The sequence below is a fragment of the Neophocaena asiaeorientalis genome, unplaced genomic scaffold, assembly GCF_003031525.2.
Source record: "Neophocaena asiaeorientalis asiaeorientalis breed wild unplaced genomic scaffold, Neophocaena_asiaeorientalis_V1.1 scaffold239, whole genome shotgun sequence".
Classification (NCBI taxonomy): domain Eukaryota; kingdom Metazoa; phylum Chordata; class Mammalia; order Artiodactyla; family Phocoenidae; genus Neophocaena; species Neophocaena asiaeorientalis.
The window spans coordinates 810,997-837,013 of NW_020175103.1; the positions used below are offsets into that span (position 1 = coordinate 810,997).

At 39.5% G+C, this 26,017-nt stretch overlaps 1 protein-coding gene across 1 annotated transcript in view; it reads right to left on the reverse strand.

Moving 5' to 3' along the window:
* LOC112412590 (zinc finger protein 850-like) overlaps nt 1-26,017 on the reverse strand; it is an 88,195-nt gene that overhangs the window by 37,376 nt on the left and 24,802 nt on the right. The window contains 4 exon segments of the mRNA XM_024764331.1: nt 12,355-12,699; nt 15,374-15,398; nt 24,154-24,172; nt 24,841-24,853. Of these exon segments, the coding sequence (XP_024620099.1) occupies nt 12,355-12,699; nt 15,374-15,398; nt 24,154-24,172; nt 24,841-24,853 (402 nt within the window).

Below are 26,017 nucleotides of genomic sequence, written 5' to 3' on the forward strand. Positions count from 1 at the left end.
AAAAAAAAAAAAAAAAAAAAGTAAATAAAATTGAATAGTACTCTCAGGTTTATGGTGTGAAAAACACCAGGCCTCACTCTTCCCTTCCGTTATCACTATCTATTCCCCAGAGACAACCACTTTTACTCTTGATATTAACCTCCATATTTATAAATAACACGCTAACACTGCCATTTCTTGATTTTTCAGGTATAGATATATTATCTATTGACTTCCTGCTATGGGAAGTAAGCATTTAACCCTTTTAAATCACTACTATAATTAGCCACACCAGGGTTTAGAACATATTTTAAACTGCCTGAGTCGCTAGGTCCAACAACCATGACAGCCCCACCAAAGCACAAAAAAAGTTAGACCCTGGTTACTCATACTTTCCTTATTTGTATAAGCAGGCGACATATTTTTAATAAAACTCCAAATATTTTCCACATCTAGGGCCACAAGGGTGTTCCCACATTTTCCGTAGTTGCTCTACATTTTAGTTTCAGAAGCATCACTTCATATAGTGTATGGACTAGCATATTAATTCTCAAATATTTTGGTCTCATGACTCCTTTTATACTCTTAAAAACTAGTGAGGACTCCAAAGAGCTTATGTTTATATGGGTCATATCCATCAAGATTTGCTTTGTTCGAAATTAAAACAGGAATTAAAAATATTTATTCTTTAACAATAACATACCCATTACATGTTAACTTAAGTAACATATTTTGTTACTTTAATATTTTATGAAATTTAACTATATTTTCAAAAAAAGTAAAAGGAGTGGAATCATTTCACATTTTGCAAATCTCTTTAATGTCTGGCTTAATAGGAGGTGACTTGGTTCTCATACCTGCTACTTCATTCAGTATCACACTTTTGCTCATACTGACCCCTCTGCTAGAAGTGTACTTCCTACTACTCTCCACTTACCTAAACTCTATCCATCCTTCGAGGTCTGGCTCAGATTTCACTTTAATCAGAAAGCCTTCTCTAAGAATCCAAAAATGAGGTGTGTAAAAATGAGAAAGTGAGAGAGAGGTGGTATAGAAGAACATGGCTTGTTTTAAGTTCAAGTTGGAAGGGTGACATATATCTACTTCCTTTCCCTCCCAAGAACACACTTAAATGACTGAAAAAATTAAAAACAAAATAAATAAATAACAGTGCTAGAAAATAAAGAGTGGAGCAGAAATTTTGAGGAATTTCTGGAAAAGAATCAGCAATTGGGATCAGATTGTTGAAGAAGCAGAGGAAATTGCCCTGTAAGACACCAGGGCCAGGTATGCATCTGCAAAAGAATCCTGGAGAAGTTCAAACCTCAGGACCAAGAGGTGCAAATGGCAAGAATGGGCCATTTAAGAACTGCATTTGGGACAGTTGGATATCTCCCTTTTTTAACTGGGAGCTTGGGCTTCTGCCCTCTAGCTTGATACCTGTTTTCTAAAATGATCGGGAGGGCTCTTAATAAGAAAACTGAGGCCTCAGAAAGAAGCATAGCAAAATTTGAAATGACTCTGGACCTCTACAATGGAACAAGGAGGAGGAGAAAGAGGTTCTCGTCTTGGTAATTGTGTAGGCTCCCAGCCTGTCTGCTTGCTCCCACTCACTCTAAAGGAAGGCCTGCCTACTTACATACAACCCGGACTGAGAATTTCCATTGGGATAATATGAGCTGCACAAGCAGCCTCCTACAACTGCAGCGGAAACTCATACTACCTAAGTTAACCAGCACAGGACTCCATTCCTAAATATAAGCATCCAATCCAGAGGACATTTAATGAAAATCAGGTGCAGAACATGAAAGGCGGGACAAGAGTAACAGAGATCTGACCACCCCAAAAGAAAGAGACAATCCAGAGAACAGAAAGAGACAATCCAGAGAACAGAAGGAAACTTTAAATAAATCAGTTGGGGAATGAATGCTGAAGACCAAGTTGGCAGATGTCTTCTAGGTAAATGAGTATGTTAAGTATTTAACCCACGCTGCTTTAAACATAGAAATGGGTTAATATAAAAAAGTGGAAAAAAGAAACATTTAGGTTGAAACATTCTTTGAATCTCTACTGATCAGAAACAGAATAAAAATGCAAAACAGTGAGCAGGGCAGAAGTTGCAAGCTTGGTGGATAGGCCTGCTGAGCTAGGGGAGGCCACAAGGCACAGGTACAGCTTCTCAGCTAGGAGCTGAGCCAGGCCACCTACTTGATTTGTGACTGGTGTTGCCATATCTTCATTATTACTGCAGAGTGGTGACTTTAAATTTTCACTGTGAGAACTGGTTTTGATCTGGGGCCCTGTGGGCCAGGTGAAAGTTGCTTTAAATAAATTCCAGGGTGGGAGGCAGCAGATTTCTCCTTTGAAATGTTGCTCTTCTCTATTATAGCCACCTTCCTCTAATTACCTCATACCTACATGACTGCAGCCTTGAGATAATCTTCATAACTTTAGTCCATTCCAGATATGTTTACTAGATTCATGTTCCTTAAATATCATTATAATTTCCCCAGTCACAGACCCTGAGTGGCTCCTTATCCCTTACTAAAACAAATGTAAACTTCTGTTTGCCTTTTATTTTTATTATATTTTTAAAAATTAAAATAACAAAATATGATGAAAACTAGAATCTTGATGTATATAAAGTTTAAAAAAAAAAAAAGGCTGACATCTCCTCTAACCCCAGATGCTATTACCTAGAGTGTTGGGAAACAATTCTCCAAGGATCTCTCACATTTCTCCAAGGGTTCTGACAGATTTTCTTTCAGATTATCTTTTCAAAGATGTTTGTACCTCCTTGTGGAGCAGATTTGTTTCCTGACCAGGATAATAAAGATATTGCCTCACTCTGGGGCAAGGCTGGGCAAAGACCGGCTTTTCCTATGCTTGGGGTTCCTCTGCTAGGATGCAAACCCATTGTGTGAGCAGCACCCACTGGGGCCCCTCCACGGCACTCCTCTGGCTTTGAGGACAAGGGGAGCATGAAGTTCATGATGCTTGTGTCATTAAGTAAAGTCCTTTGTCTGACACAGGAGCCTAGTGACTACCACACATTTCTGACAAGAAAAGTGGTTTCACTTGTTTTGTCAACTAGCTAAATTTAGTCAGTCTGATTCACTTTCTCCCTTCTGTTCTTTAATTCCTTTTCCCTAGCTCTGTCCTCATTCATCCAAGTAAGTACTTATCAAGAACCTACCATGCGCCAGGAGCCAAGTGAGGTGAAAATGCTGGGATGGGCAACTATGTGAAGCTCACAATGACTGTCAATCTTTTGTATTCTTCGTGGTTTCTCCCTTACTCAAATCTTGCACTTTACTTTTCTTCACACGAGCTCCAGAAAAGCAAAAGTGACAGCTGGTTAATTAGTCCTATTTGTCTGACATGGATGCGTGATAGGGGAGGGGAGGGAAACGTCTAAAGACTAAGTTTTTTACGTGCACTCTCGCAGTCGTCACAACCATCCTATGAAACAGGCACTATATTATTCTGATTTACACAAACAAGGAAACCGAGGCTTAGAGAGGTTAAAAACATTGCCCTTGATCCTAACGGGAAAGTGGTGGAGCGGGAATTTGAATCCAGGTTTAAAGAACACTAGCGCCGGTACTCTTCACCCATTTCATCCTGGGCCCTCATTTCCCCTAAGGATCAGAGAAGTTTAAACAGAGGCCAGTTTTCCTCTCCCTTAGTGCACAAGGTCCTGCCAGATCACGGTGAGCGGGGCACAGCAGGTACAGTTGGCAACCCCGAGACGTGAGTGGAGGAAGCTCCTCGGTGCCCCTTCCTAGTGTGACCCAGAGACGCGAACGTCCCAGCCAGACCCTCTCGCAGGAGAGAGGCGCCTGCCCTCCAAGATGAACTTAAGCAGAAGAAACCCCCTTTCCCTGTCCGCGGTTGACCGGGCCTTTCCTGCACCCGAGGCCCCTAAGGCTTCGGCCCACTCCCGGCCTGGGCTCGCCGGACCCGCGCTCTAGAGAGCCGCGGACTGGGGTCGACAATTGCGCGGAGGGAGCGGAAAGGAAGCTGCGGGCCGAGGAAGAAGCCTGTCCCCAAAGTCACTTTCGGGCCTCTCGCACAATCCTGGAGGTTTCCACAGGCTCGTGGTTGGTCGACTTTTCGAGAATGCCCCCGCCGCCGTAGCTGCGTCCGAACCGGCTGCAGGGCAGCGCGTTTCCGGATCTCCCCCAAACGGGTCTCCTATTCCTCCACCTGGGAGCCCCGGGCTTCTTTCCAGGGGCAACCTCAGTGTTTCTGTACCCGGGAAAGACCGGCCCCCTTTTTCAGCGCTCTCGCGACTCCCAGCCACTTCCGGTAGCTAAAGGTTCCAGAGCTCCACGGGCGGGGATTTGCGGGCCGGTAAACGGCGCTGTGAGCTGGACCCGGCGCCGGGGGCTGGAAACAGCCAGGAGACGAGAGCTGGCGGGTGGGTGCCCCAGTGAGGGTCACCGGGGTGGTGTTCTCAGCCGGTGGACGGGTGGGGCCGTCCGGGCTGGGTTTGGGGTTAGGTATTTAGGGAGCAGGGAGCAGTAAAGAATTAGGGTAATTGTTAACATTACAGGAATTATTTTAAAACACACACAACAGCAACAAATGCAGTGAATTCATGAAGATCAAATGCCAGTTAACTAATTTAAGCAGTCTGGGGGGAAGAAAATGCTGAACATGATGCATTTTGATAAACAAGAAGACCTAACTGCGCTATTGGCAGAGGCTAACATAGCACTTACTATGTGTCAGGCACTGTTCTAAACCCATTACATTTGGTCACTTATGTAATTCCTACCTTATGAGGTAGATAACCATTTTACCACCGTTTTACAGATGGGAGACCTGAGGCACAGAAAGTAAGCCAAGGTCATATAACTAGTAACAGGCAGAGTAAGGATTCATACCCAGGCATTCCGCTTTTAACCTCTGCTCTACTGCCTTTCATTGATAACCTTGACTTTATCAGTTTAGGAAATGTGCTATCCAGAAGGAAGTTTGTACAGAGACATGTTATTATAGTGGTGTTCTGAATCCCATCAGGTTTGTTGGCAATTTCCCTTTAGAAAAAGGGCTTAACAAAGGGTGCCTTCCACAGAAAGTTTTAAGGAGAAAAGAATACAAATGTTCATTTAACAAATTAATTAGGCCCACACACAATTTCAAAGTCCCTTTTCCTGTTCCATTTCTCTCTAGCTTTTTCTCTGTTCTTATTTTGTTTCCACTAGGTTAAATCATTTGAAATTGCTGATATTTCACTGCTTCTGACACACAGAAATGGCAACTTCATATGTTTAACCCAGTATTTAAACATCTTTTTGTGTGAGAATTTAGGAGTCTACAGCAATCTTTTAGCAAATTGTTTTGGCTTTATCTCCAAAGTATACCTTGAATCCTTTTATTTCTCTTCATGTCCACTTTGGACCTGTGGTTGGTGCCACCACCTTCTCTCATCTGGCTTACTGCAGTGGCCTCTTGACGGGTCTCCTTGCTTCTGCTTTTTTCTCACTCTTGCTTCCTTAAGGGACCAGAATATTTTAAAAACAAAAATCAGATCATGTCCTTCCCTTCCAATGGTGTCCCACCATGCTTAGAATACATATCCTGGCCCCTGCTCGCCTCTCTAACCTAATTTTATACCACATTCCCCTTAATCCAGTGCTTTAGACCCAATGACCTTCTTTCATTTCCTGTAAACACATCAGATTCATTCCTACTGTAGAGACTGCATAAGCAATTCCCTTTGCCTGACAGGGTCTTCTTCAGAACTTCCCAAGGCTGGACATTTATATTTGTTAGAATGTCAGCTCTTCAGAAAAGCCTTTTCTGACTGCTTGTAGTAGTCATTCAGCCACTCTGTTTCATTTCATTATTTATATTCCATATACCACTACTCCTATTTGATATTTGTCTTGTATTCCTTCACTGTAATACAGGCTTATAAAAGCAGGGATTTCTCTTTTTTTTATGAAAAGACAGAAGCAGCTCCTTTATTATAGCCCAACAGTTGTGACAAATGAAGACACATTCAAGAACAGATAATGAAAAATTTTGAATTATTGTCATTGTTTCTCATATTCCTGAGACTCTTGAATTAATATAGCAAACCAGTCTGAAGATAAAAAGCTAGAAGCTTTATCAAATAGATTATGTCTGGTAGAATGTCTACACTGAACTAACTCAAAGTCCTGGTAGTAGTTTGGGTTTTATGTAAGAAATGGCATAGATTTTTCTAGGAGGTATTGATTTACTTACTCTTCATTTGAAGCCAAACTGTCTGACTCTGATGGTTTTATACTTTTCCAATTGGAGTGTCATGTTTATTTTTTCTTTATTTCTGACTTAGCTTTATCTACTTTCTGGAGGAGCCAGGATGTTCTTTTCCATAGGTGTCAAGAATACTGATCCAAGGGGAAAAATGAATTTAAGGTCAACCCTTGAGTAAGAGAGTGCCTAGAAAGTAGCATTAAGTGTTTATGCAAAAAACTCAACTTGTGCAAGAGTTAGACATTAACGTAACTTATAAATATATGCAGTAGGTGAAGAAATGTTTTAACTTTAAATTATTTCAAAGATTCCAGATTTATTGTGTTGTCATTGCTTTACAAATAAGAATGGTATTTTCTTTCCCATCTGACTCCTATTGTACATGCAAATCACCACAATAATGTGAATAGCTATTTACATATTTTATGTGACAATGAAATACTCAAATTGTTCAGAATATGGAATTATACATTTGCTGGAGGGTTTAGGATTTTAACCTAGCAGATAAGGCACTATTTCCTGATTCTGAAAAAGGATTTCCTTCCAGCTATGTTTTTATACATTGATACATGGAATATATAACTATTTCTGCATTTTTAGATGTCCTCATATTCATGTTTGTATTTTTACATAGATAGTAAAATAGAATTTGTTTATAATTATCTAACTGTTGATTGTTCTTCATAGGTAAGTTATTTTTAAACAAAAAACATCAAAAGCACGTAATCACTTCATGTCTTTGAGATAAAGTTAAGGCTATAGGAGAGTTTTCCAAGACTATCTACTGAGTGGAGTAGAGAAAAACAAAAAGGCACAATAACTGGATTAATGAAATTTCCTTCCTTGTACCCAGTATTACGGTGATATATAATAGGTTAATTCAACATACATGGGAACTTATGGTTCTTACATATAGAAATTGTTCCATTGCTAATTTCCCCAGAGACTTCTGCAGTAAATACTATGAAGTGTGTATTAAAAATAATGCATAAAGCAGGTCTAACCATTAATAAGTCCTCTCATGCAATGGCATATCCAAAGACCTTTAGTCCCTATTGCTGTGCTATTGGACTTGCCAAACAAACCAAACTTAAAATCTTATTAAATTGAAATGAAATTGTAATCCCGAAGTAACAATCTATTTTTCCCCCTTTTCTTTCCTTCCTCCCCACACCTAACCTGAAATGCCCTGCCTTTTTTTCCCTAATAGTCTTCCATCTGAAAGGACAGCATTATACCTTTAATTTTAACATTCACTATTTTTCTCACAGTCTTACATGGAAATATCTTGTTATATCCTGCTCTATCCCCAATACCTAAAATAGAGGCGTGGCACATAGCATGCACTCAGTAAATACCTGATGGATTAATGAGTAAGAAGAAAAAGGTAAAAAGTCCTTGGCAGCACAGAACTTAGCCTCACAGAATTGAAGTGGTTTGGAACATAGTGAATGGGACCTACCCTGAGAGTGAGATCTTGATCAGTGTTGTCCAATTAATAGGAATGTAATGTGACCCACCTATGTGGATGTAAGTTTTCTAGTAGCCACATTAAAAATGTAAAAAGATAGGTGAAATTAATTCTTAATGTATTTTATTTAAACCAGTATATCCAAAATATTTTAAAATCAATATAACTTATTAATGAAATATTTTACATTCCTTTTTCATACTAAGTCTTTGTAATCCAGTGTGTTTATACTTACTACACATCTCAATTCAGTTATTAAATTTTCATTGGAAGTACTTGATCTGTATTGAGATTACATAAAATTTTGAATGGAAAAAATAGATTCCTATACCCGAAATACTCCGAACATACTTAAAGGTTTTCCAGTAACTGTATTGAGTATGTTTTTAAATTTAAATGAAAGTGAAAAAAATTTAGTTCCTCAGTTGCGTAGCCACATTTCAAGTGCTCGATAGCCACATGTACCTAGTGGCTAATGTATTGGACAGTGCAGATCAAGGATAAAGTGTCTATTTGGGGTTGGGTCAAGGGGCAAAGGAGAGGGTAGCAGCAGAAGTATGGTATAGAGAGAAGAAGGTCTAGAAAATAATTTTGTGGGGTAGTAAAAGGGTCTAACAGTGCTGGCCATATATAACATTTCTAAGTTGAATCTTATTGTATATGATGTGGACCGGTCATGGAAATCAGATTATTTTCCTATAGAGCAGTGGTTCTCAACTGGGCTGGCAGGGCAGGGGAGAGATTTTGTCCCTCAGGGAACATTTGCATCTCTTAAGAAATTTTTGCTTGCCACAAGTTGGGGCTGCTGGTATCTAGAGGGTAGAGGCCAGGAATGCTGCTAAACATCCCACACTGCAGAGGACAGCCCCCCACAGCAAGAAATTGTTTGGCTGAAAATGTCAGTAAAACCAAGGTTGAGAAACTGTGCTCTAGAGGATTTGAGTAAGAAAGACTGAGAGATCTATTCTTTTTTTTTTTTTTTAGTGGTACGCGGGCCTATAACTGTTGCAGCCTCTCCCGTTGCAGAGCACAGGCTCCGGACGCGCAGGCCCAGCGGCCATGGGTCACGGGCCCAGCCGCTCCGCGGCATGTGGGAACCTCCCGGACCGGGGCACGAACCCGCGTCCCCTGCATCGACAGGCGGATTCTCAACCACTGCGCCACCAGGGAAGCCCGAGAGATCTATTCTTTTAGAACCTTAGTCTAATTGCCTTGTGATATTACTAAGGGGAGAACAGGTTGTTTTGAAGCATTTCAAAGTTTCTAGCAGTTTCACTGTTGATGGACTTTTTGATTAGACTATAAAGAAATAATTTCATGCTCAGAATGAGATTGTAGACCCATTCAATAAAGATAACATAAATAATATGTGCTGTGCATGTAAGACTCAACGACCTTGGGATAAACTGATCTGTTCACCTTCGTACGGCTGTGGCATATGACCCACTGTCTCAATTATAATTGATGTCAATATTAGAATTACTTGTCACTCTTTTCTTTCTCTATCACCATCTCTTATTTTATCTTTGTTCCTTTCCCTATACCCTTGCTCCTTTTTTATCACTCTCTTTTTGTTCCATCCCCTTCTCCTCTATCTTGTTTCCCCCCTGTTCACCAAGGCCCGTGCATACCTCCGACATCCTCTCCTACCCCAACTCTCATCTGTTTCCTCCCTTTATAGCTGTTGGCTCCTCATTCAAAATCACCAGTTTAACCACCATTCCCCAACTGTATCTGAAAGAACTGCCCCCGTAATCCCTTTAGATGCCTCTTAAAATCACTGTCTGTTCTACTAGTTCATGAAAACTACAAACTACAAGTTGTTGCCTCCCTCCAAAAAAAAGAAAAACCCTCCAAAAAATTTGGGAGGAGTGATGCATATGTTTTTGACACAACTATTTAAGAAACTGCCTTCCGTGTTTAGGGTTCTTTTAGAGCAGGTGCAATCATTCCAGGATGGCTCTCTCCTAGAACTCAGTGGTTCTGATTACGGCGTCTAACATATTACACCTTCTTTTCGAATAACTGTGGCTGTGATTGAACTCAGAGCTCTTCTTTCTAACTGCTTGCATCCTCACCAATTTTTTTGTGCGTTTCTACAGACTTACTAGGACACTGCCTAATCCTTCATAATACTAACAACTACTTAGATCTCCTTCAACCTCATGCCTCCTTTGCCTTATGCCAGCAGTTATCCCAGGTCCCACTGGACTTTCTTCTCTTGCCACTATCACTCCAGGCTGTCTCTGGCCCCAAATCTTTCTGTACCTCCCTGACTCTTATCCTTGCCCCTCTGGTCAAGATCAGATGGTGGACACTGTGGTGGCAATTTGGAATCAACACCAGACTAAAAAGGGTAGCATACTCTCAGTGCTCCAAACTACTCTTCACTCAGACTTTGAGGGTGTACAACTCTAAGACTAGAACAATTCTTTATACACAACAGGTATTCAAAACTACTACCTGAATAGAATGTTCAATCATACAGAGTACGTTAGAGGAAAATCAGTCTGTCATCGTTTTTACCCATTTAAGTAAACTTAATGTTGTGGTAGCCAAGATCATCTTTCTTACCATTGCAGAAGTCTCTAAATTCAAGGATAAGATCAGAAACATGAGTTTCCCCTTTAAAGACTGTGAACAGCTTCTACACATGACAGTTTTTTAGCAAGACTGAAGGTAAAGGGGGAAAAGCTATCATTCATTAAGCATCTAACTTAATTTTTAGATAAGGATGTTTCTAATACTAAAGATTTAATACTTTACTTTTCATGATCATTAAAAAATCCTTTGTTTCAAATGTTTTGAAATAGTGCTCAGATAAATGAAAAAACAAGTATGAGTGTGAAACTTGATGTCTTAAAATATTTGTATCGGTTGATGTATACATTCAAAGTAAACGTACTTTTATTTTTTTAAAAGGAGCATTATGTTCAAAAGATATAAAAGCTCAGTTTATCTTTATGGTGTTATGAAGAATGATTTACGAGTCACCTTCCAGTAGTAGTAGACACAAAATGATTCTGGTGCTTTTCCTACTCTCAAAGCAAGTATGTGTAATTAGTGTCTTCAGTAAGAGATTAGATCACTTCCTGATCATTTTGGTGATGTCTATTCCTAGAATCAGTGGTTCGTGGCAGTTTGATGGTGTTGTAAATTTGAACGTGTTGGCCTTTGGTCACAATTCCTGTCATGCTATAAAATTCTCAAACTAGTGATGTAAAACTGTCACAAATACGTTCATGAAATGCTAATACATTCCGAAGCCAAAAAGAAGAAGAAAAACTAAATTGTTCACTGTGTCTTAAAGTATTAGTGTCCTGAGAGTCCCAGTTTCTCATTAGTATAGGGTAACTGACAAGGGATGTTACCTTGTAAAGGTAATTACACTCTTTTTATAGAGATGAGGTAGTAAGTTAAGCTTTCAATTTTGATTATTAGGTTATTGTATTCACTTAATAATCATCTTTCTCCAATTACAATACACTCTCTTTCTAAGACTGAAAAAGTGCCACAGAGTTATTTTTACTAAATTACTTTGTTTTAAGGTGTTTGTATTTTATCTCCTATTGCTATTACAGCCTCTTCAGCTATCTCTTTTGCTACCTTCCTGAACTCAGAATCACATACCAAAGCTGCAAGTTACCTTACTAATGATTGAACAGCAATGTCCTTGAGAAGTTTCTGCAGTGATAAAAGATGGTCTGGATCTGTGCTGTCCATTATTGTAGCTACCAGCCACATGTGGCTACTGAGCACTTGAAATGTGGCTAATGTCACCAAGGAACTGAATTTTCCACTTTATTTCAGTTAAGTTTAAATGTATATAGCCACATGTGGGTACTGGCTACCATATTGGACAGTGCAGTTCTAGACCAACCTCTCCCGATCTCCCTCAGTTTAAATGACCTGAGATTCAGAAAAGAAGTGACTTATCCAAAGTTACAGATCCCTAACACACTCCATCATGCCCCTTCCCAGCAGCTCCCACTGATGACTTATAGCTTTCCTCTCCATTTTAATGTTTTTCTTAGCCTGCTATCTTTCTGGTGGTTTCCTCATTTTTTTATCACTGGCAAAGCAAAATATTCCACAAAATTATTATATTCCCCACTTTAAGATAAGGGATATTTAGGCCATTATATCACTAATAATGGGGAAAAATAGTATGGTTTTAGTTTAATTTCAAAAGCAGTTTTCATCTATTTTAACTTAATACAGCATAGCCGGTGGGCTTCTATTATATCATCTGCACTTTGCAGAATGGGAAAATGAAGGCAGAGAAAATATGAATGTCTTGCCTAAAGTCATACACTGAGTGGCCAAGGAAAAAGGAGCCAGAGTCAAGAGGTAGAATTCACATCTTTCAACCAGGACCAGGAAACATGGTTATTTTGGGCTGCAAGTGAGCAATGCTGGTGGTGGACAAGGCTTTCTGAAATAACTCTTAGTTCCTTCCAAGAAACTGAACTACTTTAGAAATAAAAGGAAATTTTACTCATGTAAATTCTCTGGTGCCAGAGAAATTTTTAATGATGATTGAAGATTTGCCTACATCAGGATACTCAAGGTCTCCAAGGCAGATTTCTCTGATAACTAATTAGGCCTGAGTGTCTAAAGAACTTTCGTTACTTCCACCATATTAGTAGAGCTTATTTGCTGTATGAATTCTTTGATGTCTAATAAGGGCTGAACTTACACGGAAAGGCCTCCCACACTCATCACATTCATAGGGTTTTTCACCTGTGTGGATTCTCTGATGCTGAATGAGACCTGTGCGCCCGCTGAAATCTTTCCCACATTCTTTACATTTATAGGGTTTCACTCCAGTGTGTACTCTATGATGTCCAATGAGATGTGAGTGTTGAATGAAGGCTTTTCCACATTCGTCACATTTATAGGGCTTCTCTCCAGTGTGAGTTCTCCTGTGTTTACTAAGGTCTGAGCTATGACTGAAACTTTTTCCACAGTCATCACATTTATAGCGTCTTCTTTCCCTCTGTTGCCACTTGAATCTGCCTTCACTTTCAATAGCATCTTTGGATTCAGGATACTGAGGAATAGCTTTGGTAAGTCTGTTGTTTATTTTCCCAAGGAATTCCATGTCTTTGGGTATATCTTCCTTCTGGGACAACTCTTCATTCTTAGTCTTGGTTTTATCACCTGTAACAAATGAACAGTATACAAACAGGTCCTATTCTAGGTTTAAGAAGCAAAAAGCCTATGGAATAAAGAACATGTAAATGTTAAAAATGTGTTATAAAAATGAAAAGTCACATGCAATGCAAAAATTAGATATTTGGCACCATCAAAACATATATTGACAATATAGGGAAGAAATTAAAGAAGAGGCCAGTAAGGAAGATAGCAGGATACATTATTTGTGAATAGATTATGAAGAGAGGAAAAGGCAAAAATGTGGATGAGGGGTTACCTGGCAATCCTGTGCAAATGCAGAGTGGTAAATAGGAACTACACACATGCCAAGGATAACTAAGAGGGATAAACAGGGAGATTAGAAAACAGATGGGGAGGGAGGTAAAATTTTGGGAGAAACATGAGGGGTCTGAAACCTAGGTAGTAAGTGGGAGTAAAACCAAGTAAAAGTGACTGGAGAAGGTAATGGGATCAGGGGTCTGAGAGGAATATAGTGAGTTGGAACCATTAAAGGAGAGAAGTATGTACAAATAATAGTTAGCTAAAAGCAGAGAGAGCATGCAGGTCAGGATAAATGGAGGAAGCTAAGCAGGAAGTGACAGTGAATGGTCTGGTGTATGTGCTGGGTGGAATCCTTTTTCTGAAACTGATGTGCTCACCATCATCTCCTCCTGTCTAAACCCTAGCTTGGTGGTTCTCAAACTTTATTGTGCATCAGAATCATCTGGATGGCTTATCAAAACATTGCTGTGCATACCAAAACCAGACAAGGATGTCACAAAGAAAGAAAACTACAGGCCAATATCGCTGATGAACATAGATGCAAAAATCCTCATACCCCCCGAGCTTCTGATTTGATAAGGCTGGAGTAGAACCCTGAAATTTGCTCTTCTTGGTATGACAGACACTGCTGGTCCAGGGACTGCACTTTGAGAGCCACTGGCCTAGCTATTATTCAAGGTCCATCTCAAATGCTGTCTCCTCCAGGAAGTCTTCCCTAACCTCCTAAATCGGATGTGCTCTCTCCCTCTTTCTGATCCCCATATCCTCAACCCCAAGCTAAGCATAGAACTTGGCACATAGCAAGTACTCAATAAATATTTGTTGAGTTGAATTCTATAAGAAAATAGGTGTTTTGATGATTTGGAGGGAATAAACCTATTTGGTCTTAATGCTGGGTGTCACTATTTGGTTATGATGAAACCTCCATCTCAACAGGCCTAGGAATCCCAACTGTAGAACAATCATTTAATCACATATAGTTTTCAGTGGTTCACTCGGTATGATGGAAGAAGCAGCAAGAGCTACTAGAACATTTCAGTTCCTGGGCTGGGTATGGAAAACACTGGCTCTGGACTGAGCGCCATGAACCCCATTCTTCATTGTCATCACAGTGTCTCCATCCTACTAAATCTTCCTCAAATCTTACCGTCCTCCTTACAATATATATTTTTTAATCAGGCAATAAATTTCTTAAAGTTTGGTTATTTGCTCTAAAATGATATTGTTTTGGAATCTAAATACCATATTATCTCAGGCTAGAAATTACAAAGACTGGATTAGAGCCAGAAAGTCCAGATATCATTCCTGGCTTTGCTGAAAATTGTTTAAATGTTGGCAGATTATAACCATTTTGGTTTCCTTATCACCTCTGTGCCCTCCTCCTTTCCTACAGTTTGATCAGATGATGAAATGTATGATAAAGCATGTGTAAAAGTATAGCGTGTGGCAGAAGTACTGCTAAGTTAGTAGGTTAATGATCATTAAGCAAATCATAGAAATCAGAGACACCCCCATACCATTAAGAAAAGTGTTTTCAAACATCAACATATTGGCTCAACAGCTTCTTTTACATACTGGAGTCACTGATGGTTGGTTTTCGGTGGCTTACTGATGAAGATGAATATCTTTTAAAAAAGGATACAAAGAGTTGGCACTTGTGGTCAGTTTACCACCTTCAGGGGAATCTACCAGTCCTTAGGATGAGTCTCTCTCCTACAACTTCAGGAGAAGTCTGGAGAAAAATCCCTCACCAGGACTTGAAAAGATTTTTTTTTTAAAATACAGGGTCAGTTTTCCTTGTTCAGCAATTCAAATTACAACCCTCTCCCTTACATCTGCAATTGAACAACATAAAGAAAATTGTATGGAAACTGTCAAATGGGAACTTTTCTCATCTCAGGGACCTGCAGTCTACTTGGCCAACTGGAGTTTCAGGGCTTTATGTATCTCTTCCAAGTGCCAGCTATTCCCAGGCTAATAGGATTCTAGGAGATCTTGTTTCAGAACTGACGAAATTAGGAGTATTTCATTTTAGCATCTTCTGCCAGGGCCATTCTTTCAATTTTATTCTGGCATATCCAAGAGTCCCTATCAGTTACATTCCAGGTAAGCCCAGTCCTGCTCGTCACTGAGATGAGGCTATGTCCATAAAGGCCATTTGATTACCATATGTACAACTTGCTTGACAGTCTAGAGGGAAAGAACAAGGTTAAATGCTGACTGAAGTGAAACTGGAACAGAGTTAAGTAAACAATCACTTACTGCTACCACAGAGTCAGAGTTGTGGGTTAACAGAACATCCAAAAATTCCCTTTGAAATACCTGACAATGTGCTACAAAGAACTGCAAAACACTCGGTTCTCCAAGTTCTCTCATATGTGAAGATAATTCTGTTTTAAGTGACCACTATTATAATTTCCAGGTATGTTTACAGAGACGAGTCCCATTACCCTAAACGGCTAATACTAATAATCTTGCTGAAATGGATACAATGAAAATTTTAAAATGAGATATTGCATAAAAAAGTCTCTCTATTTAACAATAAATTTATTTTAAAAGACACTGGCTTTTTGGTATATTATCATGATGGTTTTAAAAAATTGTTCTACTAGTAGGCAGGAGCCCCAGCTTTCCCTCTAACTCCTTATGGAAACTTGGAAAAGTCACAATCACTGTGGGTATACCTGTTTAATTGTAAAATGAGGATTTGGACCAGATATTACATTCTTTTAATAAAGTTGAGAGGCATTTCTTCAAATGTATTTGTTGTGATTTCTGCAGGGTTTTTATCTTTTTTTCCTTTGGTTTTGCTTTGGTGGTTTTGTTTTTTGTTTGTCTGTTTTTTGGCAGGGAGTATAGTGGTAGTGGGAACACAGATAAAAATTGTGTAAGATTGCCAGGGCTGTACCTTAGAAAAAAGTCATATTAATACTGTTCAATGCAGACAAAGCAGACTTCCCTAAGAAGTCATAGGCCTCAAGGATAGCTAGATTTCATGAGGTATCTTTTGGTAGATTAGATTAAGAAAATACAATTCACATTTTAACTGTATAGTATTCCCTTGAAAGGTTGTTTTGGTAGCAGCACATGTGTAAACCTCTATAATTTTAGGTATAGGAAGTGTGTAATTTTCTGGACTTACATTAACGGGAAGCAGAGTGAAACTGGTTCAGAAGTATTAAAAAAAACAGAAGTAAAGATATCTAGAATTTAAAGTTTTGCATAGATAAGCCATTAGTCATAATAATAATAATTCTCCGTGTTCTCTGCAATACAATTTAGCACAACAGACACGTTTAATTATCATTGCGACCTATTTTATAAGTGCGTGTCCTGTCTTCTCTGAAAGGTGAGGAGAGAAACTTATATGGCTTCTCACAGAAAAGAGGTGAGGATTCCACAGAGTTAAGCTTACTAAAGCTTATTAAAATAGTCTGACTCTTTCAGCTTCTGCCTCCTGATACTCTTGGTAAAACTCATTAACTTCTAAATGCCAAACTCAAGGGACTCTTATCAGTCCTCATCTTGTGTTCTATTAGTAGCATTGATTACATGTGGTAAACTCCTCCCCCACCCCTTGGGCCAAATAGCAGCTTTTAAGTCTAATGAAAAACTGAAATACAGTTCTTTCCACGATAGGGCAAGGGTAGGAAGGGAGATAAGATCTTCCACAGTGAGGTGAAGGACAAGCAGGAAAACTTAAAAGGGAGAAGATGAAAGTGAGAAAGCTCCTCTCTAACCTAAGGAACCAGCTCTTCCCTCATAAACACAGACTTCTGCTCCTTACCAGTCCTTTGGGGCTCCCCAGATTCCTGCTCCTGCTGGGTCTTCTTGGGATGGAGCTGGATAGTCAGTGACTCATGTGGCCTTCTCAAGGGGGCCAACTTGTCCAAAAGTGTGTCCTGTCTTTCTGAATTGGCTGGGACCTGGGAACAATGAAGTATGATTGGGCTTGCAAGGTAGATTTTGTGAAAGAACTGAAAGAACTTCAGAGAAAGATCAAAAGAAGCATGTGCCAGGGACCAGGGCCATGGAAAAGAGGACAAATTCTGATGCAACTGCAAATGGCAATAATGACTAAAAACGAAGAGACGCAGTCTAATCTGTACAGTTCAGGACACTGGAGAAGAAAATTCGGTGCCTCTAACAGTGATCTGCAGAGGTCCAGAATCAGAGTCTGGGGACTTGAAAGGTACCTTAAAGATCATCGAACCCAACTTCCACCAAATGGGGGCATTTCTTCTATAACCATGTGGTCCAATATGATAGCCACTAGCCAGATGTGGTTACTGAGCACTTGAAATGTGGCTAATACAAATTGAGATATGTGAAGTGTAAAATACATTCAAATATTGAAAACTGAAATTAAAAAATGTAAAATACCTCATGTTTAATATTGATTACATGATTACATATTTTTGGTTAAATGAAATGTATTTAATTTCACAAATGTGGCTACTAAAAATTTAAATCACATATAGGGCTCACATTATATTTAATTACCATATATTAAATGTATATTTAATTACATGTATTAAATGTGAATGGGTCACAATTAGACCATGCTGTTCTGTATTATCCTTATTATCTACTTGAACCAAACCTTGAAGGGGAGTTTTTTATTACAAGGTAGCCTATGTTACGTATAGGTAACCATGAATGTTAGAAAATTGTTTGTTTTCCTGATAACTTTTTGCCTTCCTACAGCTTCTCACTGATCCTAGCCTTCCAAACTGACATAGAATCAGTCTAGTGTCTCTTTTTACTCAGTCACACTTCAGCTATTTGACACTGGCAGTCAGTCCCTAAGCCTTGTTCTTCTCTAGGGTAACATATTAAATACCTTCAGGTGTTCTTTCATATGCTTTTTGCTTTGGCTTGGTCTAAATCCTGCTCTCTCACAGCCAAATGACCGCCCCCTTCCCACCTGCTTTCGAGGTTCATCAAGCTCTCTCTCCAGATCCTCCAGCACAGTCACCGCCTCCTCTCCAGTCTCTGGATGGTGTGCCTGCACCCATGCTTGCAGGTCCCTAGGGAGAATGCTCAGGAACTGTTCAAGCACCAGCAGGTCTAAAATCTGCTCCTTTGTGTGGCATTCTGGCCTCAGCCACTGGTGGCAAAGCTCCCAGAGCTGGGTAAGAGCTTCACGGGGTCCAGGTGCATCCTGATAGCAGAGCTTCCTGAAGTGCTGCCTGAAGAGTTCCCTTCTGTGAGGACTGTACTTTTGTGAGATGGAGTCCTGTCCCCCATAATGGTCTGCCTTAACTATTAAAAGTCCTTTTTGTTCCTCAGGTTCCAGGGATGTGGCCATTCTGGGCTGTTTTTTCAGGAGATTAATCCTCTATTGGAAATGATTCAAGGAGAATCTCTTAGAATCTTGTCTCAGAGAAAAATCTGTTACCATAGAGAAATGACAAAAGCTGCTGTGACCATAAACACTGATAAAGGGAAGCAACCAGAACTGAGTAGAGAAAACAGTCTGACAGGAAGCTGTAAATAAGAACACTGAAGCAGGAGCATGCATTTGAATCTGGGCTGTTGTGTCATTTAGAGCAAGTTACTAGCTCCTCATCTGGAAAAATTCTCGTGTTTCTCATAGGGTCGACGTGTAGATTAAATAAGTATGCAAAGTCCTTGGCCTGAGAACAAGCACTAAATAAACGCTAAGTATTAACAGCGTTGTTAAAAGGCTCTTTCATTCCACAACCTGAGATGTACGGGTCCCTAGGATGCAGTGGTTGTGGGGTACATGCGCCAACTCAGGAAGGGGGTTAGGATGAATGCCCTCGCAGAGCAACTCGTAACCAGTGTTCCCTTTCGCTCCGTTCTCCCGGGATGTCGGCCCAAGTCCTCTCTCGTAGCTATGTCTGGAGGGAGGGGACAGCCTGTGAGGGGGAGGTGTGGGGAGACAGTTGCTGCAGACCACGACTATGCCCTGCCCCATCCTCCACCCAGGAGCCGGGAGTGACTCACCTCGCGCCGAGAGGTACAGGTGAGACAGCTAGCGTCTTTTGGGCGGCCCGAACAAAGGTCAGACTCAAACCGACCAATCGGCGCTGGGTCGCTGTCAGCTGGGCACTTCCGGGCCGCTCTAGGAAGCCTCGCCTCGGTGGCGTCCGCCGGGCTGCCCACCCTCAGCTCTAGCCCGCGGAGGGCCCGGTTCCTGTACATTGGACTGGTGGGACTTAGGCGCCCGCAAGCTGGTTTTTTTTTGCTCTTAAAAAAAAACTTTCCCTCTCAAGATTTTCTTCCCCCACTTAATTATTAAATAAGTAATATGGGTATGTAATGCATTCACATGGTTCAGTGTTTAAAAAGAATTATAAACTATAGTGGAAAAGAATCTAAAAAGAATATAGGTATAACTCTGCTGTACACTCGAAACTAACACAACACTGTAAATTAAGTAAACTTCAATAAAAAAGATTAGAAAAGGATAACTGGCCCCGCATCTAGATTTGACAACCATTTTTCGTGACATATGCTATATCATTCCATAGGTATATTACGCAGGTTTAGATTCCCTCACCCTCACCCCCAAATACACACACCCATACACAAATGGTAACAGTTCTGCAACTTGATTTTTTTTTCCCTCCTACTAATTAATTTTGGAGATTGTACATAAAGGGCTTCTTCCATCTTGCTCTTTTTTAAAAAGAATAATCACATAGTATTCAGTTACGCCATAATTTATTAATAATTACACTATTGATGGTCAAGTAGGTTGTTTCCATTCTTTTATTTTTCAAACAATGCTGCAATAAATTACTCTGAGCATCATAATTTCTTGTGTGTAAGGATATACCAATAGTATATATTCCTAGAGAAAGATTTACTAGAGCACAGAGTAGGGGCATTTATACTTTTCTTAGTGCCAAATTACTAAGCATAGAACGCATCTGCGATGTTTACCTATACTTGCCAACGCAATGTTATGAAATATTTTGAACTTTGCCAAGCTGATGGGTAAGAAAAGCTTAGGTTTTTTTTCTCCTTTCTCTTTCTTTCACAAATATTGATTATTCACCTTCTGTGCCAGGCACTGTTCTAGAAGCTGGAACTAGTTTAAAGTAGAACAATGCCCGTGTCTTCATAAAACTTCTAAGTGTGTGTGTGTGGAGGGTGGGGGTAGGGAAGCAGGCAATAAACAAACAAGAAAAATATATAGTGTATCAGATGGTGGTTGTTAGTGCTCAGGAGAAAATAAAGAAAATACGGAGTTTGGGATGACAATGAAGGAGTAATGCAATTTTTCGGCCATGGCTCGCGGGCCCGGGCCCAGCCACTCCACGGCATGTTGGATCTTCCTGGACCGGCACGAACCCGTGTTCCCTGCATCGGCAAGCGGACTCGCAACCACCGCGCCACCAGGGAAGCCCAGGAGTAATGTACTTTTAATAGGGTGGTCATTGAGGACCTCACTAGTACATTGACTTGAGCAAAGATTGAGGGAGATGAGTGAGTGGGCCCTTAGGGATAAAGGGGTTTCTGGGAGAGGGATAGAAAATGCAGAGGCCTGGAATGGAGAGTATTTGAAATAATCAAAGAACAGGAAGGAGACTTATGTGTCTGGAGCTGAAGGAGCAAAAGGGTGTTGGGAGTAGAGAGAGAGAGAGATGAGGGTCTTGCGTGAGTGCGAGGATATTGTTTTGTACTCCAAGATGAAAAGCCGTTCAGAATTTCTGAGCAGAGGAGTAGCTTAATCAGACTTAGGCATTGAAAAGATTTTTCTGGCTGCTAACAATAGACTTGTAAGTGTGAAGCTATTGCTACCTTGGAGTGGGGAGGGACTTTCTAAGTGTGACATAAAAAACCCTAAAGACATAACTGAAAAGCCATGAAGAGAAAGATAAACGGAACTGGTGATGGAAAAGTTTAGGATTTTTGAATGAAAAAAAAAAACCACCTAAAATATAAGCTCAGAGTAAAATATACCACACATCTCAAAGACACAGGGCTGATTTTCCTAATAAAGATCTCTTGAAAAAAAAAAAGAAAAGTAAAACATGAACAGGCCAGTAGAAAAATTGGCAAAGGACCTAAGTTGGCATTTATAGAACACAAATATTGATAGACAAAAATGACTGTTAAAAATTATTCAAATTTACTACTTAAAGAATTTACATTAAAACAATAATGAGATTTAAAAAATCTTTTCCATTACTAAAGACAAAAAATCAATAATATTCAATATTAGAAAGTGTGTGGAAATAGAGGCACTGTTAGTTGTATATTTTTGGAAGACATCTTAAAATTAATATGTCTGTACTCCTTGATCCAGCAACTTAGCTTCTTTGAATTATCCATATAAAATACTTATACAAATGTTTGAAAATGTGTACAAAGAGACATTTTTTATTTAAATGGGGAAACTTGAATATCCAGCATTTGGGAATTTAAATTTCTATATACCCAATCATTTTTTAAAAAATTTTATTTTATTTATTTGGCTGCGTTGGGTCTTCGTTGCTGCACGTGGGCTTTCCTCTGCTTGCGATGAGCCGGGGCTACTCTTCGTTCTGGTGTGCAGGCTTCTCACTGTGGTGGATTCTCTTGTTGGGAGCACAGGCTCTAGGCATGTGGGCTTCAGTATTTGTGGCTTATGGGCTCTAGAGCGCAGGCTCAGTAGTTGTGGCACACGGGCTTAGCTGTCTCGCGGCCTGTGGGATTTTCCTGGATCAGGGCTCAGAACCCACATCTCCTGCATTGGCAGGCAGATTCTTAACCACTGTGGCACCAGGGAAGCTCTTATACCTTCGTCATTTTTAAAACTAAAAACTATAAGATGCCAAAGACATACTGAGTAAAAAAAGTAAGTTACAAAACAGTATGATATGATCATTTTTGTAAAATAATCATCTTAAATGTGTTCTCAGTGATTATCACTTGGGGTAAACTTACAGAGAACTTGCATTTTATACATTATATATTTCTGTTAAGGTTTAATTTTTATAAAAACTTAATACTGGTGTAAATAGAAAAAGATAATTGCTTTTAAACCCTATTTATTCTTCACAACTTACAAACAATTTTCCTGTTTGGAGAATGCCATCAATATCTCTTTTCTCTCTCTGAAATTCTTTGCCTGACAAGTCATCCTGTAAAAGAGTATAACTCCTTTAAGATGAAAATCAGATCTAACTTCCCTGTGCTTCAGGCAAATATAAGTGATCAAGTAAATATGGGTGGAACATTTAGAAAGCGTAGAAATGAGTGACTTTCATGTAAGCTTTAGAAAACTCTCCTCTCTGGGGAGAAACATTTAGACAAAGGATAACCCCTGTTCTTCTTTCACTAGAATTACATGATGGAAAGCCAAAGCCCTTTCCCTTGACTGGCATACTATGTCCCTCATAGCCAACTGAGCAAGTAAAACATCTAGAAAATGCTTAACTATTTCCTGTTCCCCCTTTAGTGCACGGTGCACTATTAGCATGTTTCTCCCTCCTTATTTAGTGCTTTGTTGTATCAAATTCTCTTATCAGGTTTTCAAACACAAACCTTGCTAGAGGCCGTGAACATACTGAGTAGCCCAGAGTATTCTTCAGGTAACCCTGGCTTCAGTCACTCGTCAACTTCAGAGAATCAACACACCAGCGCCTTGGAGCACCAGCTGTGGTAACTTGAGTGGTTGAACACCAGACAAAATGAGGCTTCCAACCACTGTCACAGATCCTGTTAAAATCCTGTCTCTGCCCTTGGCTTAGGTATGTCCTTCCTCTACTTGGATAAAGCCTCTCTGACCTCTTTACTAAGGCATAAGCAGACAGTCTATGTATGACAAGGAGAGTCCTCCCTTCTCCCCCTCTAGTTATATCTTCCAAAACTACCAAGAAACAAAGCAAAGCAAAACAAAAACCCAGAAAAAAACACTAGTGGACAATTTAAAAAAAATATCAGCGCTTGGTAGATGTATATACTCACTTGCTTTCATTATTTCAACAGAGAGAAAATAAATGAACTAAGAATTCAACTCAAGAAATCAGAAAAAGAGGGCTTCCGTGGTGGCGCAGTGGTTGAGAGTCCGCTTGCCGATGCAGGGGACACGGGTTCGTGCCCCGGTCTGGGAAGATCCCGCATGCCGCGGAGCGGCTGGGCCCGTGAGCCACGGCCGCTGAGCCTGCGCGTCCGGAGCCTGTGCTCCACAACAGGAGAGGCAACGGCAGTGAGAGACCTGCGTACCGCAAAAAAAAAAAAAAAAGAAAAAGAATGAGAAATCCCCAAGGAAAAGGTTAGAAAAGAAAAATAAAAGTAAACGAATTAAAAATAGAAAAAGTCATGTTAATAAATAAATCCAAGAATGAAATCTTTGTAAATGAGCCCATAAAAACAACAAACCTATGGTAAATCCAAGTGAGAGAAGAAAATTAAGTTATCAATGACAAATAATAGCAGATGAGGTAAGTATGCTACCAAAATTTTTAAAAATCTTAATGAAATTGATCGTTTTCTGGGAAAAAACCATTAGTTCCAAAATTCATTCAAGAAGTAGAAAAATCTAAAAAAAAACAATCCTAAAGGAAATAATTGAAAAAACTATCAAAGAATCATCTCCAGAAAGGCTCAGAAAATTCTGTGGCATTTTAATTTTTTAAAATTAAAAAATTAAAATTAAAATTTTTAAATTAAAAATTTATCCTACATGTGTAGGATAAATTCTAAATTTTCCATTTGGAATATAAGTAGAAAGAAAAGAAGAGAATCGTTCAATTTTCATCACCTAAATACAGTCACTATTGACATTTTGTTGTCATTCCCTTCCAATTTTTGATATTTTTAATCTGTTTTACATAGTTGTGTGATTTTATTCTAAAAGCACTTTAACAGGCTATTTAACATTTTAATATAATAAAAACTTTTCATTTTATTACAAGCTTTTCATAAGAATACATTATATGTAGACATTGAGATATAATAAATAGTGCTTATAGAAGAGACGGAAAGTTTACATGAGATTACATTGATAATAAGGTGCTTGGTATAGTGTGTGGGACACGGGTTCAACAGACGGTAGCTATTACTGTTATACTTTGCAAAGGGCTTTTCCTTTTGCATATATCATTATTTAATTTATAATGGATATTACTATCTCACAACATCATGCTTTTTCCTCTTTAGTGGAACAGGCAAGCCACATGCCTCGCAGAGAGAGGCCAAGAATATATTATTGTTCCTCAGGAGAATCCTTCTGCTTGTTTGGTTTTGCTAAGAAGGTAGAGAGAGTTCAGGCTGAGCAGAGTTCAACAAGTTGGGGCTTAGAGTGGTAAAGAGGGGCATCCTGTGTCTCAACACTCAGAGACCGGTGCAGGACCAGGATCCTGAGTGGCACATAGAGTAGTGAACTCAGGTTTGGGTTAGGATCTTTCATATGAGGGATTTGGCCTACATGGCATAGAAATAAAGGGTTGATTATTACTCTGAAGTCACTGGGAGGTTAACGATCAAAACATGGACTCTAGCCTCTACAAACCCTCAACCTCCCCTTCATGTTTCTTTAAAGGTTGCTTTTTCATTTATTATGTTTTCACTAATTTTGCTTCCATTTCTTTGAAGTTTGTTTTTCTGGCATCTCTGGTCTTTCCCTTTTCTCCCTCTCTTCGCTTTCTTCCTCTCATAGAGTTTATCCCCATCTTTCCATTTCTTAGCTGCTTTTTCTTTTCACTTCTGCCTACTCTCCCATTAAGGCCTCATCCCACTGCTTTCCCACAACTGTTCCTATTACTGAATGTTTCACATTTCAATGGTTCTCTTTCCCAAATGGTCTCTGCTTTTGGCCTTGCGTTTTTTCAATTTTTCACTTAATGTTGACTCCCTTCATGCGTTTTTATGTTTTTCATCTCACCTGATTAACTGGTCTCTAAGAATTTGGTTAGAAGCTATTATAATTGACTTTCAATAGATTACCTATAAATTCTATCTAAAGAAAATTTTAAAGTGGCTTTCCTCTACCTTCAGGTGCTCAAAAGTTACATTTTAGAATTTATTATTTAATCTAAATCTTCAAACTGTTGCTAGCAGAAAACCCTTTCTTCAGAGAAATCTTATTTAGAGGCCAATATTTAAAACGAATTAAAATGAAGCTGTTTCAGTGGTGAGGGACCTAGAGCCCTGAAGCCTCTCTGAGAAACCCTTAGGGCAGGGGCAGGGTTCACACAGACAAAATGAATTAAGGGTGGGATATAAGACAGTAGGAATCTGTGTGGCAGTGGGGACCATGTCCAACTAGACAACAGTGATAATCAGCTCCAGTCAGTTGTTCCCACATGGGAATGTGGGGCCCAGGGTTGCCACATCATGCATTTTTGTAAGAGAATCTGGAAAGTCAGACTTTATGTGAACTTAAGTAGTTGCAATAATTTTATATCACCAAAAATACTTCGTGAGAAAAATGCATGTGCAGGCCAACTACAGCCCGTTGGCCTGTTTGCCCTCTCTGGTTTAAGATGTGAAAGGTCACTGGGAAATTGCATGGTAAATCTTCTTGCTCTACTGCCACTAACCCATCCTACCCGTGCAAATCATAGTTCATTCCAATATTACAAAATGGCTTTTGTATTGCACAATGTTTTAGTGTATGTAATTGATTATTTTATCAAGTTAACCAAAAATTCATGGTTTTTAAAAAAATGCAGATCAGATGTTAATCCTAAATTTACACTTTAGCCAAGATTATTATCCCAACTCCAAAGAAAACGGGAGAATAAAGAGGGAAAGGGAAAAGAAACAGTAGTAATCTCTAAAATCTTGTTATTTGTCTAACAGACCATTTAGATTGCCTGAGCCACTTGCTTCAGAGAAGAAAAGTTTGAGCATATGGAATGAGCCCTTCCAAAGTCCCAGTTCATCACCTGATGTGCTTAGTGGCAGAACATC